The sequence below is a fragment of the Lissotriton helveticus genome, chromosome 10 (assembly GCF_964261635.1).
Source record: "Lissotriton helveticus chromosome 10, aLisHel1.1, whole genome shotgun sequence".
NCBI lineage: Eukaryota > Metazoa > Chordata > Amphibia > Caudata > Salamandridae > Lissotriton > Lissotriton helveticus.
Window position 1 is genome coordinate 709,145,400 of NC_136071.1, and position 22,344 is coordinate 709,167,743.

Sequence of the window (22,344 nt, forward strand, 5' to 3'; positions counted from 1 at the left end):
GGGCCATGATCAAGGTCGCATGTGTACAGAACACCCCTTGCTCCGAAATCCAAATCCTATCAAACATAACGCTTCAGTGCCACCCCTACCTTCGGGTCACGGTCGGCACCGAGACAATGTTTCTAACGCCCTGCCTTCAGGTCCGGCACCGAAACAAGTAGTCAAGCCTTCCGGCTGAGTCGACCTAAAAGAGGTTTGAAGCTGAAACAAGGGTGTTCGAATCCTTAACACGATTCGGACCCGAAACATTCAACGTCCAAATCCAAAGTATCTTCGAAGCTGAACCCTTCAGCACTTAAAGGGCAATATATTCCGGTACCGAAGTCATCGGTGCCGAAATCGAAAGACATTCCTCCTAGAACACTGGATCAGATTGTTGACTTTCCACCTCGCAAAACAGATCCTAGACAAAAAGAACTGTACATCAATCCTGGTACAGGACGTCTGCTCACTAAACTGCCTCAAAAGCATAAACCAGAGTCTTGGGGCATTCCATGTATAATTCCACTGAAGACGAATAATACTGGGACTAATGCTTCTCCACCTCTTCCAATATGTTCCCGGACACCACCGCCTTCTCCTACACTAGAGCCACTGCCTTCTACACCACAGTACTCTCCACCCTCACAGCCTGATGATTTTACATGAAGATAATTTAGATAATGTAGATGAGGAAGATAATCCATTACCATTGGACCCCTGGAGGGATTAAGATGTTGATCAGCCAGCAGATAATGACCCAGATCTTTACGCTGCAAAGCCTTCGCCTCCTGATGATAATTAGGGTATTTAGAACTGTTGGCTAGAGCTGCACAGTACAATGGAGTACAATTACACAAATAATCACTTGAGGAAGATTTCTTATTTGAAACATTAGGCAGCACACACAGGTCTATCCAGTCTCTCCCCATGCTTAAGGGCATGATGAGACATGTAGATGATATATTTAAAGACCCTGTCAGAGCTCGAATTCTCACTCCTAGAATAGACAAAAAGTATAAACCGGCTCCATCTGATCCAGTATACATTAAAGGACAGTTGTCTTTAGACTCCTTAGTGGTTTCTAACACTAGTAAAAATTGCTTATTCACAAACCTCTGGAGATGCTCCCCATCCAGACAAAGAATCTAAGCTGCTAGATGCTTCTGGTAAGAGAGTAGCTTCCCAAGCTGCAAATCACAAGCATATTGTGAACACCCAAGCCCTTTAGCCAGATATGATAGAGCTCACTGGGATGAATTGGAGCAACTGCTCTAATATCTCCCAGATGAACACAAGGCTAAAGCACAAGATTTAGTGCAAGAAGGGAAGCTCATCTCTAATTCATCCATTAGATGTGCCTTAGATGCGGCTGACACTGCAGACAGAGAAGTTAATACCAGTGTTACTCAGGAGACACGCTTGGTCAAGAATTTCTGGTTTCAAACCAGAAGTTCAACATTTTATTCTAAATACTCCATTTGATAAGCAACACCTTTTTAGACCTGAAGTAGGCCCTAGAAAAGATGAAAAAAGATACGGAGGAAGCCAAATCTATGGGCGCATTACAGTCCTCTTCTAACTGTGGTTCTTTTCTTCTTTTGCTTTCCTCATCCCAGTTACTTCACTAAGGAGAGTTGGTAAACTTCAGGCATTAACCTTAGAAGAACCCTTCTTTCAGCTTCACAGAGACAAAGTGGTTCTTCGTACTAACCCTAAGTTTCTACCTAAAATGGTGTCTGCCTTTCACATCAATCAATCAATCGAGTTGCCTATGTTCTTTCCTCAACCTGATTCAGTGGCAGAACGAGCGCTACACACCCTTGATGTTAGAAGAGATTTACTTTATTATATAGAAAGAACTAAAGACTTTCGCAACACAAAGCAACTCTTTGTTGCTTTTCCTCCACCACACAAGGATAATCCCATATCTAAATCAAGCATTTCTAGAAGAATTGTCAAATGTATTCAAACATGCTATACGAAAGCAAATAACTCTTAACAGTACTACCTTGAGCACATTCCACTTCCAAAATAGGGGCTACTATGGCCTTCTTGGGGAATATTCCCCTAGCCGACATCTGTAATGCAGCAACATGGTCTACACTGCACACATTCACCAAGCACTATTGTTGATGTGTTAGCAAGGCAGCAAGCTAATGTAGGCCAGGCCATACTCAAACCACTGTTTCAAACCACTACAACAGCTACTAGTTAGCCACCGCTTTGGGAGCATACTGCTTTATAGTCTATTCAAAGCATGTGATCTACAGCACACATGCCTCAAATGGATAATGTTACTTACCCTATGGCGAAACAATCTAACAATGGAGTCTATGCCCATGCACTTTGTTACCGAAAGGAGGAGTCACCTTATCTGGTGATTGGAAATACTTATTCAAGAAAAACTACTTCATGCCATTCGGACTAGAGGGCAGGAGTATGCAAAGCATGTGAATCTACAGCTCTGCATGCCAAAAACAGATGTTTACTGGGTAAGTAACATTATCCTTATCATTTTTGTATCTAAATTGAGTATTTTCCTTTAGTAGTGCTGTTTTAGCAGGCTTAAGTGCCCATTTATTTTTGGCAGGACTTTGATTCCTTTGAATGTAACATTTACTCCAGTATTGGAACTATCATAGATTAACATTCTTGAATCATTCCCCATCGTCATGATAGGAGTCCCTGGTACTTTCAAATAGTAGTAGTAGTAGAAGTAGACTGATGGGTATAGACTAGAAAAGACCTTGGCCTCTTGGCTTATTAACTTATCATAGTCATTATTAAAAAAGAGACCAAACATTGCCTTAACCAATCAGCATGAATTACTCTCTAGAACACTCCAGAGAGAAGCTCAGTACCTCAGATTTTCTACCACACGTTGTGCTAGAGGGTCTCCTCTGAGCTCTGCTCAGCTTTTCACACCTAAGATTATTTCTGGACTTCAAACTTCGGGGAAGTTCCTTTGTTGATTTATATTTTAAGCTGATATATATATATATCGATGCCGGAGGTATTACCCACATTCTCGTGGTTGTCAAAAATGGGCTTTTTTAAATGTACATCTTGCCGTACTTGCACATTTGCGAAGAACGGTACCCACTATACAACAGCTTTCAGTGAGGAGAGGATCGCAATACAGGAACATCTGACATGTCGATCCGAATATGTCATTTACAAACTTAAATGTACGTGCGATCTTGAATATATAGGGAGTACAAAACTCCCTGTCTATAAACACATCTTGCAGCACGTAAGAGCCATCGTTAATTCAGATAACAATCATCCGGTGGCCATTTCAAGTCTGTACATGAAAACAAGCTTAAAGACTTGGAATATACGGTCTTGGGTTCAGTTCCCAACCCCGGATGGGGTGGGAATCGTGTAAAGTTACTCAGACAGAAGGAAACCCACTTCATTTTAGCCTTAGATACTAGAATTCTGAACGGGCTCAATATGAATGAGGATCTTCACAATTTTTTATAATCCTCTGTATTTCGTCAGAACTGATAGGTTATGAATACATGGAGAGATTTCAATTTGCACCTTTTTCTATCATACAGAACAGCATTAAATGACATTCGCTTGAGTTGTTCAAACTATAAAATTATATATTTGAGATGTCTTACTAGAACCTCCATTGTGCTCCTATTTCTTATTTTTGCCTTTTTTGCACATTTGTCACCTATTGCACATCACTTATGCACTTTCCAGACTAGCTTATTAAAGATTTGCAGTTTTCTTTTTTAGCCTGCGCATGTAGCTAGGATAGAATTTGTGCTCTTTTTTAATCTGACATCTGTATATATATATATATATATATATATATATATATATATATATACTTTACGATATGTGTTCGATATCAATGCACTCGCACTTTACATAGGCATTTGTTTACAGTGGTATTGAATACTACCAACTATTCTGATTATTGAATTTTAAGGGCTATTTACTCTAGCTATAGGTATGGTTTGCCATCCATTTAAGTACGTAATGCATGTTTTCTAAAAATGTATGGTTATTTGTGGCCACTTGCCTTAATCAAACCTTTCCATTGACAAAAAATGTTGTTTTTTTGATATGCAATATGGATTAGTTTCAGCTATTTAGCTTGCAAATTGCGTATTTTGCCCATTTACAATACTCTAATGCACTATGTATTTATTCTCATGCAGGCAGCGGGCATCAGTATTTTAGAAATATTTTGCTGCATATTCTTATGATGTTTGTAATAGTCTGTTATCGATGTTTATTATTTGCACATTTGCCGGTCAGTTTATTTTTTAAAGCTGGTTGGGCTTTTAAGGCACTTTAAATTCGCAATGTCTGTTGGGGCGCGTCATGTGATCAAGCTCCTTCGTGGAGCGAAACGCGTCATGAAAGACACTAGTCTTTTAATGCCAGATTAAATTTATGCACTGCTAGCACTTTAAATTTTGTGTTGGTCCGGTGCTTTAACAGAAATATTAAAGAGGTCTGCACTTGAAATTTTCCGCCGAGCATTGGGCGGTCAGGAGTTTTGTTGCCATCAGCTCTGACAGTCATGTCAGACAAGGCAAGAAAGGCTCTCTTCAGTGTGTGCCACCTGTTTAAAGAAGAGGCTGTATATGGAAGACCCTCATAAAGAGTGCATTTACTGTTTATGTCCAGCCAATAAGGTCTCGGACTTTAAAATGTGTAGCACTTCTTCAAACAAAACTCTAAGAGACCATGAGGGACGGCTTCTCATTTGGCTCCAGAAGATGAAAACCAGGTCTGATCCTGTGTCAGACTCGGAGAGTGAGCAGTCTTAACTCCTGAAGAATTTCCCTCAAAAGAGAAATGGATTCCTCGCACTCTGATAAGGAACCCCATGCCAAATGTGCTACGAAATCCTCTCAGGATGTTACTTCAGAGAGCAAGAAAGGGTCTCACAGGAGAGAACAGCCTTCAAGACTGTATCAGAGCCCAAAACCTCACCTACAGGGCTAAAATTTACATTCATAAAGCCTTCCTCTGAGCCGTCATAGAGCTCTCTGCCATCTAGGAAGGATCTGTCAACTCCTTCGTCGACGAGGGGATGCACCTCAGGGACATCGACATCTTTCTCCATTGCCTCCTCATCGTCGACGACTTCTATATCTTCATCCACTCAGGACCCTATTTCATCAACCATCCCACTGGTGTTGTGTCGACGAAGAGTCTGTCGGCGTCGACGAAGGCCCAGTCATCGACAAAGAAGAAGAAACTTTCACCGGAGTTGAACACGTCGACGATGGCACGGATGTCAACGGCAGCCATCTCTCCGGCGAAGACTGCTTCGTCATCAAAATCGCTGTTGGTGACCAGATCATTCTCGCCTAAGACTATGGATACGGAAATAACCCCAGAATATACTTTGCCTAGTAATATCCCTCCTCTTCTACCCACGCATCTTCTGGAGGAGGAAGATTCTGAAGATGGGTTCCCAGTTGGGGTCGTGTATAGTCCTTCGGACTTGCATGTTAAATGCCAAGATGATGACAAAGAGGAGGAACAGGGTTATTATGGTGAGGCCTACTATACCCATCCTGAGATGGGACATCAACAGTATCAGCAGGATATGGTCACAATGCCACAGATCTTTAGTTTATGCTGGAGGACTACCGCAGGCGATTTCCACCTACAGGACCTTTTGCTGAATCTACACTCCACTGGGGTCACCTGTACGGCGCTCCACTCCTACGAGGTCAGTTCCTAATACTCCGCAGTCAATTCCTCTCCAGAAAGTAATCTCTTTGGCTGAAGAGAGAGAAGAGGGAGAACTTCCCAACACAGGCACGGAGTGGGATAATTATTCGATTTCCTGGCCTGCTTCACAATACCTCCTCAAGTATATTCTCCCCCCGAGTATATAGGAGGATTTCATAACCTTTTGGAATGTGCAGCAACATGATTGGCTTTGCCAATGCCCTCGAAACAATCTGAATGTTTACTTTACGAGTTTAAAGAGCCATTTCGAAAGTCTGCCAGGGTTATACCAATTATTGATTACATCTGGGATAAGGGTATTAGAATTATGAAGACCCCAGCTTCTATACCAGCAGTGCTCCCACGTCTTGACAAAAAATACAAGGCTACGTATAATACACCAGCGTATCTCTCAGGACACCCAAACTCGGATTCTGTGGTCATGCAAGCTGCTCAGCGCTGCTCAAAGAATCCAACAGCACTTCTTTCGGCTCCTCCTAATAAGGATGGCAGGCGTTTAGATTCAATCTGCAAACGTTTCTCTTTGATTTCAGTGTTAACAGTGAGAGCAGCAAATTCTCTGGCGATCTTAGGGTGTTGTGATCGCCAGATGTGGTCAGACATAGCCTCGTGTAGGAAGCTGGGTTTTTGTTGCAGTAACCCCCACTTTTTGCCAGATTTTTGATGCACCTTGACTTGATGTGTCCTGGGTCCCTGCCAATCAGGTTTCCAGGACCTGTGTTCTTTCCCAAACTGTACCTTTGTACTCCCAATTGGCAACTCCCTGGACACAAGACACTAAAGAGGGTCCCTGAGATACTGGATAGAGGGAGAGGAGAGCAGGGAAAACCAGAGATAAGCACAAAAACCTCTTTCTAACCATTAATTAATTAGTTAATAGGTCATAGATCCTAAATGAAAACACGAAGTCATTATCCCACAGGTCATTTATTTATAAAGTTATTTTTATTATTCTTGTATCAAAAGATATCATATAATTAAAAAACATATGTACATACATTATATACAAGCGACAATCATTATAATGCAAGAACAGGGAGACCCCAGCATGTGAATAATGCACAATTTCAGAACCGGAGCCCCCCTATCCTCTATTGGATAACATTAGAACTCAGCACTCTTCACCCGGCCGCCCTAGTGCCGTTGAGTGTGCTTTGAGAGTGCATTCTTGACCACGTGGGACCCCTGGTTCTAACCCCAGAAACACAACTTCCACAACCAATGACTTACTTGTAAACTGATAACTTCATTTCCTCCCTTAGGATTGCATTTACTGCTTTTCTTTGGGAATTGTTCTTAAGTTTGGAGTTGGTTTGTATGAAACTCTAATAACTGCAAATATACAACGAAAACTGATTTACTTGGCTTTTCTCTAGGGAGTGTCCCTGTGTGATATCCAGGCATATCACACTGAGTAGAAAAAGTAACTTAAAAAGTAATCTGTAAAGTAATCTAACAGTAATTTCAACAGTATTCAAAGTATTTACAAACCTGTAACAAAGTCATTTTCATTCAGCTTCATTGTATTGTTCAACCTGCCTTGGAAAGTACAATTTACCCTTACCTGTGCCAGGCTTGCTTGTTTCTAGAAATTAAAAATAACTAATATTTTTAGGGAAACAAATTGGTCTAAGTTCAGTCTTCGAGTGTATGAAATAATTTCTTGCCTGAGTGTGTACAATAAATGCTTAACACTACCCTCTGATAGTCTTACTACTCGCTCACACTACCACAAATAGAGAGTAAGGTATTATCTATTTTTACCTGTGCCTATCTTTGGGGTTCCACTGGACACTGAGCACATACCTTACTTTGGTGTAGTATTTACAGAGCCAACTTCCCACACCCCCTATCTGGACCAACAACCAGAGGATGCTAAAGAGGAAGCAAAGAAGATCCTGCATGAGTGAGAAAGTGCATCCAATGAAAGTATAGATTCGGCCATGGGCGTCACCATCACAGGTTTCAGGCAGTTGACAGGTGCGGCAGTCCTAAGAAGAAGAGGATGGCTTAAAGCCACCTCACTCCGGCCATAGGTTCAAAACAAGATGTTGAACCTACCGTATGACGGAGAGGACCTCTTTGGAAGCCAGGTGGAGGAGGCCCTTGAAACAATAAAGGTGGACGCAGATACTAACAAGTCTTTGGGGGCACTGCAGTTCAAGGAATCTCCTTTCCAAGACTCCCGAGAGAAAGGGCAGCCTTCCTATAGGGGTGGGTATCAACTATATCGTTACCCAGCATACTCCGCAAATACTTAATCTTACCGTTCCCCATTCCAACAACTGCAACCTCTTCGGACTTCATATGTCAGATCAAACCGGAAGATCAGCAAGGGAGAGTAAGGATGTTGGCCGTCGACAATGATATGGTACAGGCTACGGCTCCAATTCCTCCACAGCATTCTCCCCAATTTCTCCCATCAAAAACCTTGTATCTCGCAGGCAAAACTTACAATCACCTTCACCAATGGAAGACCATTACCACAGACCAGTGGGTTCTTCGCCTTTTGCAATTTGGACATATACTAGAGTTTATCCAAGAACCGTCATCAAACCCGCCACTACGCTTTCACCAAAAGCATCTCAAAGCTCTTCAACAAGATGCTCCAGAAAGGGGGAATCGAGAAAGTGCCAGTTGCTCACAGGGGCAGAGGTGTCTCCTCCTGTTTCTTCTTAATCAGAAAGAATCTAAGGCATTGGCGACCAATTTTGGACCTCTGAAGCCTCAACGTCTACTTGAAAATACAATTATTTTGTATGATCACATTGCAGGAGGTTCTGAAATTCCTAAACCAGTGCAATTTCATGACCTCATTAGACCTCCAAGATGCTTTTTTCCATATACCCAGTCACCCAAGACACAGGAAATACCTGAGGTTTTTGGTTGCCAGACGCCACTTCCAGTCAAAGTGCTCCCCTTCGGACTCAAATCTGCACCCAGGATTTTTCCGATGTGCCTTGCTCCAGGCGCAGCGTTTCTCATGCAACATCAACATCAAGTCTTCCCATATCTGGACGAATTGCTGATAAAGGCACTTTCCAAATTGGCAGCATGAGTGTCTACAAAGACCTGCTCAGTTCTCTGCCGATGGTTAGATCTCACTCAATCCAGACAGAGCCCATTGCAAACGATTGTATTTCTGGGAGCCGAGTTAGACAGTGTGCTTAAAGGCTTCTCCTGCGGAGGAACACCAACACAGGCCTCTCATGCTCACAAAATCATCTGAAGAAAAGTGCCTTTCAGTCCGACTGTACTAGTCTCTCTTGGGAACTATGACATCATGCCTACTGCCGATCCCATTCTGTCGCCTCAAAATGCGACCCATGCAGGAGGAAGTAGACAAGCGGTGGGCACAGTCCAAATGCTCGTCCCCGACATCATCAAGATAACTCCATGCATGCTAGAGGCATTGAAGTGGTGGAAAGACAAAACTAATCTGTCATCAGGGCTGTCGGTCCGACACATAGCGGCACTCTTCGTGATTACCACAGATGCATCACTGGAGAGATGGGTAGGGGGAGCTTATCTCCAAGAGCTTCAAGTGAGCGGCAAGTGGCATTGGACTCGAAGTCAATCCCACATAAATCTATTGGAATTAAGGTTCATCTAGCCCTCCATGCTTTTCTTCCTTGGATTCAGCATTCGTCCGTGCTCATCTGTACATAAATACCACAACAATGCACTATATAAACAAGCAGGGCGGCATAAGATCTCGCCCGCTTTCCAGGAAAGCATAGAAGTTGTGGAAATGGGCTAGGGTTCACAGAATCGGCCTTCGAGCGGAAACCGTTCAGGGATTTCAGAACACGAATGAAGATACACTGCTTCAGGCTCACAACGTCTTGCCACGAATGGGAACTGCAACAGCAAACCCTGCACTTCTTCGGCACTCAAGAATTGTACCTGTTAGCAACTCCCCAGAACCGCAAATGCCCGTACTATGCAAGTTGGCATCCCCAACAGGGGTCATGGGGGAATGCCTTTTCAATTGAATGGTCCAGCATCTTTGCTTACCCCCCCCCCCCCCTCTTCTTCCAAGAGTTCTGAGGAAAATGAAGTTCGAGCCATGTAAACTGGTCCTCATTGCTCCAGCTTGGCCACGTCAACACTGGTATACAGAACTGCTGCTTCTAGCACAATTCTTGAACTTCCAGTGTTGCCCAGTATTCTAACTATGAACCAGGGGCAGATTCTTCCCCATCTAGCCTGCTTTTTCCTCCTCGCCTCGGAGGTGAGCTCTGCTTTTGCGGAGAGTTGATGTAGTTCTTGGACTGCAACTTCCTTCTGTGTTAGTGGCCATTTTTCCTCCACTTGTGGACCGGTCTATAGCTTATAGGCACCATCCTGCCCCTGGAGACCCTCTCTGCCTTTCTGGTCGGCCTACTGCGCACAGCTTTGTGGTTCAGGCTGCTATGGTCTCCCCAGTGCAGGGAGTCAAAAGGTCTGGGTGCTTTTGGTCAATATCTCTTTCTTGCTACCAGCTTAGCTTTGCGGTCCCTTACGGTTTTTTGTCCCTGCCTGGCAGGTATTTTCTTTTCTTGCCTTTTTACCCTGTCTGACAGGTTGTGGTTTTTTTGGGACACATCTTAATTTATGACCCTGTTTGGTGTCCACATCTGTGGCTGCACTGTGTTCTTGTGTTCTGCTTGGGATATTTTCCTGGTATTGTGCAGATGCCTCCTTCCCTGGTTTGGTGCGTGGATGCAAAACGGAAGATGGTGCATGGGGATTCTTCTTGAACACCCACCACCCGCCCTACCCCCTCCCCACTCTGTCTGGTGCGCTTCGATCCTGGCAGACGCAAGGGAAGGGGATGGTTCTTGGCTAAGGTACATTGTCTGGTCCTGCCATACGTGGTGGTGTACTTCCTCTCTTCACGCGTTGGCACTTCTTGTGCTAGTTCTTGCTATACACCGGCATGCCAGGCTCCTGCCTTCTTTCTTTTTTCTTTTGGGTTCCTTGCTCCCCAGTCTTGTCTGTATCTTGGCATGGATGGCCAACTTGGCTGGCCTACGTCTTCTATGCCTCTGCATGGCCTGTTTTTCCTTTCCCTCTGCCTTGCACGAAGCTGCGGTTGCTATCACTTTTTGATTCAAGATGTTTCCTACACACAGTCGATACCAACCTCAGCTTTTCATTTACTGGTCTCGCTGTTCTTTAGATGTGTCTTCTGCCCTTTTTGGGTTTCATTTTACTTTTCATCTTGTACCTTCTGGGATATGGGTTTCTTACCTGTCCACTTTGGGCTGGCTTGTACAGTGGTTTGTGATCTCTTTGAGTTCTTTCTCAGGAGTTAACTCCTCTTCTTGCAATCGCAGTTGTATTTCTGACCCCTTTGGGGGTTTGTTTCCCTTGTACTAATAGGCATATCAAGTATGATCTTGGGTGACATCAGGATCATCCCTCACATTGCTCCCTAGCTTGTTCGCCGGGCACAGGTTGCCCCGTGCACATGAGTACTTTCTTTTGATTTCTTTTGCTTCTGCGCTTCGTGCTTGTTAGGCTATTGGCACTGCCTCTCCATCTGTTCCTTCACCTCTTTACACCGGTCCTTTGGTTGGATGAATTTCTGGCATTGGTCTTCCCATACTATTTTCTTTTACGATGAGGACAAGTTATCTGAATAGGCCTCCCCTGTGTTGGCCCTGTCCAACTCTGCCCTTTATCCAGTCCTCCCTTATGTTCTTTCTCTATTTTAGTAGGGTTTTTTGGGATGTGTAACTTCTACCACACCCTCTGCCTTTAGATAAGGCCTGGTCTCCAGTTCGCCGTTGTCTTCCCTTAGCCGATGGCCACTTTTGCTGTCGTATGTGCCCTTCTTGAGCCCATTTTATTGTACAGTGTCCTTTCTGTCTGTTTTTTTTTATATATATATCTGTGTGTGTGTGTGTGTATATGTGTTTATATATATATATATATATACCTATCTATATGTGTTTTATATCTTTCTTTCTTGGGATTCTGCGTTGCATAGTCTCAGAGGGCTTCTTACTCTCTCAAAGTGTTTCCTCTACCTCAAGTGATTTCTGGCCATGATTGTTGTTCTTGATCGCAATGCTTTCTTAAGCTATTGGTTGGTGCTCTCTGCATTGCCTACTTCTATAGATAGGAGTTTTAACCCAGTAGTTTTTAGCTATTGTCCTTTGCCTTCCACCTTGGTCTCTTGGGCTGGATTACCTTCCGGGTCGTAGTTGTAGTTCTATTTTAACATGGAGTCTTCTTCCCACTTGTCTTATTCATCTGCCATGGATTTTCCCCATGTTTTTGCACAGCTGCGGATTCGGTTCCGTACGGGACTCTCCCCGAGTTTTCTAGTGGTATGTTTTCTTTTTAACCCTGCCTTCCTGCTGAGCAGTCTCTCTCTCTCTCTCTCTCTCTCTCTCTCTCTCTCTCTCTCTCTCTCTCTCTCTCTCTCATATGCAGACCAGATAGCCTAGTTAAGGATCATTCTCGGAATCGGTTCACTGGCCCTTCTCCGGGATGGTATTACTTGGGTATCTCATTCAAAGGTAAGGAGTCTGTGGCTAGACATCTTTGTCAGATGAATAAGTTACTTACCTTCATTAACGCCTTATCTGGTAGAGACTAGTTTAGCCACAGATTCCTTACCGACCAACCCACCCTACCTGTTCTGCGAACGGATTCCTCTTTAATTCCTGATCCCTTATCTGCACCCTCGTGCCTTTTGTTGGTAAAAAATAAAAAAAAATTAAGTGAAGACATACCAAACAACCAATCATAGTTAATAAAAGCGTCTTTCAAAAAGAGGATTCTTTTTGGGCACGCTGTTTCCATTGCAGTTTCTGTGCTTGGCTCCGTGTTTTAGCACGGAAAGTAGTCACGGATGAAGCGGGCGGCTTATATGAACTCTGACGACATCACATCTGGTGTTGCTAGACACCCTCTCCTGATGCGCAGAGGTACTGCTGTAGAAGATTTCCAGATCCAGGCTGGCACCGGGAGATAATTCAAAGGTAAGGACTCTGCGGCTAGATCTAGTCTGTACCCAACAAGGCAGTGCCAAAAGTTAAGTAACTTATTCTATAAGGGGGTAGCTAGTAAACAGGGCAAGCCTTAGAAAACGCACCCTTTGTAAAGCTTCATTTTGTTTGCACTCCGATCTATTGCTTCCTTTCAATGTACATGTTAACACATTCGTGAACAACATTTTCTTGTGCAAGAAAATGACTGGTGCTAAACTTTATTTGATACAAAGGTACATATGGAAAGTTAATTAAATTGTCTGACTCTTAAATAGATAATTGTGAAGTGTGATAAAGGATGGCACCTATACCAAACAGAATAGGCAGCCAACTCTTCTAGCATTTAAAACCTATTTTTGGGATTTAATTAGCAAACTGCAGCAGACATCTGCAACACACCGTTTTCGTCTGCTGTCTGACTTTCTCCTTCCTTTGAAAGAAAATGTAGTGGACAACTATGCAGAATCTTCCTTTGCAAGTTCATGAATGTTAGTAAACTTTTTTCAAGCAAATGTGCATTTTTCACAGGTTAAGAAGTTGAGCTTCACAGCTGTTGAATAGTATGTATATTGAAAAAGGACACCAGCCATATGTAGATATATCGAAGTGCAATTATAATTTCAGTTATTGTAATAAAAGAAATTTAGCATGTACGCAAAAGTTAGGTATGCATAAATTATGATCTTGTGTTTATTTCTTCTCATCATGACAAGTATTGTGCAAGTTTGTGCCCACTAGCAGTAGGACACCATTCTGAATATGTCTTGACCCCAACTGAGGTTGTCCTCGGATTCCACTCCAGCACATCCGTTTACATGAACTCTGATGCATGCAAAACAAGTCTGCTACCACAGTCTTACTCAATTGCTTCACCAGGTTTTCATTTCCAACTCTGACTAGAGTTCGCCGCCACTTAGAGATGGCAATGGAGATAATTTCCCTCCACATTATGGTATGATAGTTTCTATGTGTATTTATAGTAGGACATGGAGATTAATGCTTTACCTGATACAGGGTTGACTCCACCCCCCCCCCCCCCCCCACACACCCCGTAGGCCACCAACAGAATAGTGCTTCTTTTGTTGTAGTTATCAGATGTGCTGCTGATGTCCTCGATTTACAACTTCGCCGCTGTTGAGTTTAAAACCAAAGTTTTTCAGCCAGGACCGTCATCTTTTGAGCCCATTGAGGTCAACAGAGCCCTAATAACACACTTTTGATCACTTGGGAACAGACAGGCAACCAGATGCCATATACTGGTATCTGATAACCCTGATATTCTTGTGCTGCATCCTAAACCTCAGAGTTTGCTGGTCCAAGCTTTCACCGACAGTGTGAATTCCTATTCATTCCTGAAGACCAACTCCTGGGCAGGGAGTCAAAATGAATTGAAACTTTTGGGAGACTGACGTTCTCTTCAGCTGACCTAGCATTGAGGTTGGTCAATGGCAGTTCTCAACTAGGCCGTTATGCGCATGAGCTTGGCGACATGGCAGCAAGATCTTGCTGGCAGTCCCAGAAGAGCTCAGGGACTCTTTGGCCCAAACCATTTAGAATGGTCAAGATGCTGCAAGATATAGCTTGGGCTGGATACGATACTGTACACTGGGTGAGCAGTTGGCACTAGGTGTTGTGCTTCGTCGCCTATGGTGGATGAGATTGTTTTCGGGAGATATGCTGGCATTCCTCATGGACATGCATTTTGATGGGCCCTGCTCTTTGGCAAACAAGCTGAGTTCATCCTGGAGTACCTCAAGAAAGCCCAGGCACCAACATGCTCTTTCGGTCTCTCTCTTTTCCTTCAGGGACTTCTCCAAGAGTTAAGACAGTGCCAGTTCCCGCCTCTTCTGCTGCAGACACCTCAGCTCTTTTGTGGATGGGGATTGGGTAAACCATGTGCAGGTTACCAGGGGCAACAATCTTCCCAGTCGCCTTCCCCTGCGGCATTAGCCACTTTAGTTTTCCCTTACCAAGCCACAACCCCCATGTCAGAGGCAAGATTTTAATTTTTTCGCAGCTTGGCAGGCCATCACATCTGACAGATAGGCCACCTAGATTGTCCAGCAAGGCATTGCCTTCATGTTTCTTTCCAACCGTCCACAGCTTTCACCCACATCAGAGTGGCTCTCAGAGGAGCACTTATCCATTTTACTGCAATAGGTGCCCGCTATACTGTCCAAAAGGCTTTCAAGAGTGTGTGCGCCATGAAGAGAGGGACAGTTTTCCTCATGCCAAAGAAGAGTAGAGGCCTTCATCCTAGTCTAGATCTTCACCCTCTGAATGCCTTCCTATGTAAGGACATTTGGCCAGAGTTCACACTGACCAAAGTTCTGTCTGCCCTGGATCTAGAAGACTGAAAGGTAGCCTTGCATGACGTACGTTCATTTGACCATTCTGCAAACGCTACCTTAGGCAGGCAGGAGCTTTTTCTGTTTTCCCTGCTCCCCTTCAGACTTAACAGTGCCCCTGGAGTGTTCACTAAAATAATGACTGGGGTAGCTGCCCACCTTCAGAGGTTAAGGATACAATTTTTTTTCCTCCCACCTCGACGACTGAATAATGAAGGCTGGCTTGCCCCAGTCCACTGTAGTCCACCTCGAGATGACAGCAAACCTTCTGAAATTGGGGTCTCAGTCAATGAGTTTTGGTCATACCAGACTCCATTCGAGGGGCTTCATCTTACAGGAGTTGTTCTGCTCTGCCTTTGGTCTTGATGAGAGTGGCTCTGAGGCTTCTTGGCCTGTTGGCCTCATGCATGCTGCATCTCCGCTTCACCAGGTGGCATATGCAAGCTCTGCAGTGGGGATCTGAAGTCTGTCTGCCAAGCACGATGAAACCTGGTGGACATCATCAAGGTTTCAGAGGATACTGCAGAAGATATGCAGTAAAGGCTGTACAATCGCAACCTGATTAGCGGCCGACCTCTCTCCCTTTGGTTTATTAACAGTTTAGCATACATGTTGCCTCCCAAACCGTTTGTAATGCCACAGTGGGATCTTAATTTTGTCCTGACTTTCCTCGTGTGCATTCCATTCAAGCCATTGTGTAGCCGCATGCTGCGTCTTCTGACTCCTAAATCTGTCATCTCTCTACGACCACTTCAGCTAATCTCGTGAGTGAGCTCCAGGCTCTCACAATGCAGCCGCTACACCACCTTCTTTCCAAACCAACCACTGATGAGGACTAGTGTGACCTTTTTAGTTCTCGCCTAAGACCGCACAAGCACAGTCTCTTGCAAGACCTTTAATCTCATAGGGGGCTTGGTGGCCCCCCATTGCTTACTATTGTTTGGCAATATTGCCGCTCTCCTTTGCTTGCTTTGTATTGGTCAGCTTCCCTAGGCTTACTTCCTCTTCATGTGTTTGTCACTCTTACTTCTGTCCTTCCACTGCACATTTATTTTGGCACTACTTTATATTTTTGTTTAAGTACTGTACAAGAATGTGTGTCGTTCAGTTGTCTCCTTCGTGCACTTGACCACCCTCAGGAGTCTTCTCCTAGTCCCTTCATCACACCCTATCCATTTTATGTCTGCTTTCTTACAGCCCCTCTCTCCCATCCTCTGTTGTCTTTGTGCTTGCCTCCAGCCCCTCCCTTACACCCTCTGCTTTCTGTGTGCTTCCCCACTACCATCCTTGCCTCCTTCACTCCATTTCCCCCATCTTTCCTCTGTGTTACCTGCCTGCCTGCTTCCTTGTTGCCATGGGTGAGCAATAAAAGAAGCGCTATAACACGGCAACTTCTGGCTTTGTTGAAGTGCTTCCTTTTTAAAACATTTTTTTACATTTTAATATATATAATTCCTTCTTCACCCAGATCCTTGTTTCCTGCCCTCCCTCCCTCTGTTTTGCCTTACACCCTCCATGTAGTTGTCTTGGGGGAGTAATTAAAAAAAAATTCACTAAGACAAGGTCAGTGCTGGCCGTATATTAGCACTTGTTTTCCGACTTTTAGCTGTGCTGCAGAGCATACGCGCTCCAGTACAATATGACTGCAAAGCATTGTCTTGTAGGTGAGACCTGCTGGCTTTGCCAGTGCTTGCTTGCAGAGGTTGTGACTTCGTTTCATGTTGTGCATTCATCAACGTCTCTGCGTTCTTTTCTCCACCTCACCCTTAGAAGAGGAGGGGAGACCATCTCTTGGATTGTACTCCAAAAGCTTTTACATTGATTGTACCAGGGATCATTGGGTGAACACAGGTGTTTGTGAGGCTCTCGGGTCAAAGAAAGGAAAGGCTGTGCAGAAATCAATGCTGTTCAGATGGATAGCTCTCTGTATTACAATCTGATAAGTACTGGCGTAGAAGCAGCCTCCGGAAGGTCTGGCACCTCATTCAACCAGGACTAATGTTGTCACCACTACGTTAACACATAGCACTCCTAGTGGCCTATCCTTGACATCGGTTAGGCTGCTTTGTTGGTGTTTGTACACATGTTCACAAAGCACTACTGCCTTGAAAGGCCGGTCCAATGGGAAGGGCATTTCGCTGGTTTGGTCCTGCAAGCTTTCTGGTCTGAGCCCAATGTACAGATCCTCCACCTGGGAAGGTACTGCTTTGGCATCCATTGTAAAAGTGAGGAGTCTATGGTTGGAAGTATCAGTTTGAAGAACAAATTAGTATTAGTATAACATTCTTTCTGGTGCATAGTCTATATAGCCGCAGATTCTTCACTTGCCCTATAAAGTTGTCTTCTCTTACCGTCTGAAAAAGATTCAAATTAGAGACCTATTGTTTTTGTGCTTTGCGTTCGAGAGCGAGTCAAGCAAAAGACTGACGTTGCGGTTCCGCTCTGTCACTTCTGGGGTGGAGCAAAGTCAGCACAGAGCAGCATGTCACCACATAGTGGTGTGCGGGAGCACTGCTGTGAAAACATCCGGATAAAGTCTGACACCTGGGTATGCTATAATGGTGAGGAATCTGCGGTTAGATAGTATCCAACAGGAAGAGCGTTACCAAATGTGAGAAAATATGGTGGAATATAAGGTGTGGTTTTGCGACCTCACTCTGTAATACGCTTGCCAACCCCTTCAGGACTTTTAGGTCTTGTTTGTCAAATCTTCAGCTCAACCGTGGGTATTTGTCCCTCAGAGCAGCAAGGCTTACACAAATAAACAATTGTAAAGCATTTAAACATCACCAGAACAATTAAATGGGAAATCAACAAGACAAGAAAGGAATCTGACACCAATTCACAAACATAGACTGTATTTTTCTATATTCGATACCACAATGAAAAAGATCCACAAGAGGGTTTCTGAGATATAGAATTTACAAGGTATAGTGAATCATTGAATTTGAATTTTTCTCAACTGTGAACAAGCATTGGCAAATTCAACAAATTTGACACTTCAAAACTTTTTGAGCAGGAAGTTGGTTAAGTTGTGATGCGGTCGGCAAGAGCTATTTGGGGCAACAAACTCAGTCTGGGGGGACCGGCAAGCCCCTCAAATAGTTTCTTCCTCAGAAGAAGCAGTCTTACAGCAGTTCCAGTCACTTTACCCTCGTTCAGTGGCTTTCTATGGAGGTGATCCTGATTAAGCATGCTTGAAGATGCTCAAGCATTCTCCGAATGAAACACGGTCAAAAGGAGTCTTCCTCAATTAATCAGGGGTTATAAAGCGCAGCTACTCACCTGTGAAGGTCTCAATGTGCTATTGGGGGTGGGCGGTGCAGGCGCTACTTCGTAGCACGCTGAGGTCATTCGAAGAACTAGGTCTTGAGGTCTTTCCTGAACTGGGGCAGTGTGGGGATTTCCCAGAGTGGGAGGTCGTTCCAGGTCTTACCTGCGAGATAGGAGAAGGACCTACCTCCTGTTCTGATCTTGTAGATGGATGCTTGGGATTTGTGGCCAGAGAGAGGTCAGCTGATCGAGGTGTCTCTTGGGTGCGTGGAAGGAGAGATGGTCGTTGAGGTATGCTGGTCTGGTCTTGTGGAGGGCCTTGTAAGCGTGGGTGAGGTGCTTGAAGGTTATTCTTCTTTCAACTCCTCAGTCAACTAAGGTAATGAGGGAGGCCTGGACACAAGGTTTGACGTCCTTTCCAGTCTAGTCGAAGCCCAGTCGCCACTGGGATAGCAGTCCTCTGGTGCTGTGGTCACAGCCAAATCCTTCTCCAAGGCGTTGGCTTGTCTTCTGGGCAACTAAGCCTTACTCTGAGGACTCTCCCGGGTTCAGGTCTTGGTCCCTGGTGCTACACAACAACTAGGAACATCGATCGGAGATTCGGGCTCCCACTCACCTTTAGCAGGCTTCTTCAGCTGTTATGTCCTAGTGCTGCGAATTGGCCAGTCGGCTGACACTTGGAATCTCTTGGCTTTGGTTGAGCTCTGGATACTACTTCTCCCTGAGCAGGACACAGCAGGTATAGTCCCCCTTTTTTGCTCGCAACCAGGTGCTGCAAGTTCAGTCCATGTCGGTGTAGCCTTTCTGTGCTGGGAAATTGGTGCAGCATGTAATTCCTTCGGTCCTTCCATTCCCATCAAGATCTGGGTGCCAGAGGTGTCCTATTTAACTACAGAAAAAGCCCTCCAGGTAGGATGCAGTTGGTAGCCAATGGGCTACCATGTTTCCTCCTCCTGATGACCACTTCCTGGAAAGTGTGGCATTCGACTATTTCTCTGGATACACCTTTTTGTCCATTCCTAAAATGGCAGAGGTTTGGTTACCAAGGGGGTTACAGGTCTCTGAAAACCCGGTTTGACTGCAGGTTTCTCCTCTACTTTCTGGTTGCCAGCTAGTCTACACAGTGGGGCTGCACCTCTCCAATGTGCTCCCTACTTGCTCTTCCAAGGTAACTTCAGCTTTGAAGCTTGACTTTTGGGCCAACACCTGTGTGGCTTCCTGCAGGAGGAAGGTAACAATTCTCTCCAGTGCAGGCCTCTATTGTCTCCTTTCCTGGGAGTTGTTAGTACTTCTCCCCAAGAGGGTAGAAGGCTGCCTCAAGTTCAAGCTCCATCTGCAACCGTTAAGTGCATATGAGATTGAAGGCAACAAAGTGGCATACATTGGAGTATCAATTTTGGTCACACCAATTCAGCAGCTAACACAGTTGAGGGGTCAGATTGGTACACTCGCCTACTGGCTGACCAAGTCTTTTTACAGTAAGCATGAGAGTTTCGTGTTTTTGCTGTCAGAACATGTAAAATGCATGATCTGCCCACAAAAGCTGCTTCTTCTTGACTTAGGGCTTGGTAGGCCTAGCATGGGAGTTACCTACTCGTCTCAGGAGAGACAGTTGACTTTGCCAGGGCTTTTAAATGGCAAAGTTGGGCTAGCAGTTCGAAACTGCCCTCTAGTCTGCAGTGGTGGACTGGGAGACTCGTTTGACTCCGGCACAACCAGTGCTGCAATCCCCGGGGTAACATTTACTAGGGACTTACAGGCCTATGCCAATTGAATATAGCCAATGTAACACATATGTTATGGGGCCAGGGCACTGTCACTGAGGTCTTCTTAGCAGATATCAGTGACTGAGTCGATAACCCAGCAGCACAGTCAAAAATCCTGGGACTGACTATACAAATGGAGGTATTTCCTAACTCCGAAGGTGAGTAACTTGTTCATTATTCACAACCCCTGAGTTAAAATTCAGAGCAGTGGTATGGTGTGCATACTTACTCAGAGGAGAGAAAACTTTTCTGCTTATTTTCAGATTTTTAAAAAAAATATATGACATCGGGATGGCATTTAATACAGCTAATATAGTGTCAGAAAGTTGCATAAATACTGTCAAACAATACTATGTTGCTGTTCAGATGAGTTACACTATTGCATGGTTTTAATATTTTCCCCATTATTTTCTATAGCTTACAGATGAAGATGAAGAAACTAAATTGTATCGTTTGAAAATAGAGGAACAGAAGCGCTTAAGGGAAGAAATCCTAAAACAAAAAGAACTTCGTAGACAGCAGCAGGCTGGTGCTAGAAAAAAGGAACTGCTTCAAAGACTTGCGCAGCAATATTCTCCTTCCCCTCAATTGTTAAGCCAGCAGGAGACACAGGCACCACACATACCTGCGAACTGTAATTCAGCAGTACCCCAAACCACTGCACCGGTCAGACAAAATGTCAAAAACAGACTTCTCGTTCAGAAGCAAGAGACATTGGGTACAAATGTACAGCATAAAACCACACATTTTCAGCAAGGAGCTGGGACTAATATACAATTCCAAGGACAACAAATTAAAGCAGTGAAGCAGATAAGAACAAATAGATTACCACCTCAGAATCCAGTGCAGCCGGTCCAGAAAGTGCAACAAGCACAGCCCACTCTACCTGTAGCAGTGGCAACTCATGCACAGACTGCAAAAGTTGCTTTGGTTCAAGGACGGTCCCAAGATCTAAAGGCTGGGGTAAAGAGGACTGTAATGCAGAGAGCAAACAGCGGTAGTGGAGATGGGCCACACATAGGTGCGAAAGTTAGGGTGATCAAACTGTCCGGAGCGGTAAGTTTAAAGAATTCCTTTATTTGATAATGTTTTGTTTTGGCTTAATATGTTTAAGTGAAAAATGTATTCTTTTCTTGGTATAAATGATTGAGAAATAAATTCTATTCAAAGTGTTTGGTGCTAAAATATTTCAGCCAAAGAATTAAACATTTTGTAGAATTCTGACAATATTTTGGATGACCCACTATCCTCTGGAAATTGAATATTAACCGACGTTATTTTGCTGACCACTCGCCTTTTTCTTTTTTTTCCCTTTTTTTAAAATACAGATTCAGTGTTGCATACTTTTGAAGCATGGAGTTTTAATTTGTGCTTGTATTATTCGACCACCTAGTGATGGACTCTGTATTGGTCCTTTCTGTTTTTGAAAAAAAACTGTGCTTGTCTCAAGTAAGAACGTATGCTCTTGGCAAGTGGTTATTGTGGTTACAAGGTGACTTACTATCTCAACAGCAAGCACTGAGCTTGTCAGAGTGGTTCCTGACCACTTTGGCAGTAGATGTCTGTGGTTGTCTAGAAGTAATTTACATATCCTTAAGGCCGTGAAGAATCATTCAAGATGATTTACTATTAAAGCTAGTGACTCTGATGTGTTAATGCCTCTGCTTGGCAAAGGAGAATACTCCCTATTTTCTTTTTGATATTTCGTTCTTTTGCTCCCACCTGGCCAAATTGTGGATCGATGAATCCTTGAATGACTTAACTATTGATCATTTTAGTTTTAGTGGAATTCTGAGAAACCATGCTTTTCTTCATAAACTGCTAATAAATACATTTTGAACAACATGTATTTTAATGTCACCCTGTTACGAAACACCCTTTAGTATTAGATTTGTATATTTGTCAAAAAAGTATTTAGCATCCACGAAACGCCACTGCAAGCAAAGGAGCATACACGGAGAACAAGTCAAGAGACCACCGATAGACATCTTCAAATCAGCCCAAAGATGCAACTATCAGCAGATATCGAACACCAAGTGAACTGTGACTGTATTGTCTGCCATCCCCACTGTTGAAACTGCTGATACCATGAAGGCCATCTACTTAGGGGCCACATTTGACTCTTGAACCCACCATACCGTCACCAAGTGATTTCTACTAATTTGGGAAGCACTAACACCCATCCTCAACATCTCACTAGACTTCATCACATTCCCGGACACCTGGAAAACATGCTGCCGCCATGCCCCTGCTCAA

At 44.1% G+C, this 22,344-nt stretch overlaps 1 protein-coding gene across 4 annotated transcripts in view; it reads left to right on the forward strand.

The window, feature by feature from the left end:
- The window catches only part of RBM33 (RNA binding motif protein 33), a 667,388-nt gene that overhangs the window by 452,423 nt on the left and 192,621 nt on the right, over positions 1-22,344 (forward strand). For all 4 annotated transcript variants that reach the window (XR_013601648.1, XR_013601647.1, XM_078663257.1 and 1 more), the window contains exon 15: positions 20,506-21,144. Coding sequence is in view for 2 of the 4 variants with exons in the window: in XM_078663257.1 (XP_078519383.1) it covers positions 20,506-21,144 (639 nt within the window). In the remaining 2 variants the exon portion in view is untranslated. The remainder of the gene's footprint in view (positions 1-20,505; positions 21,145-22,344) is intronic.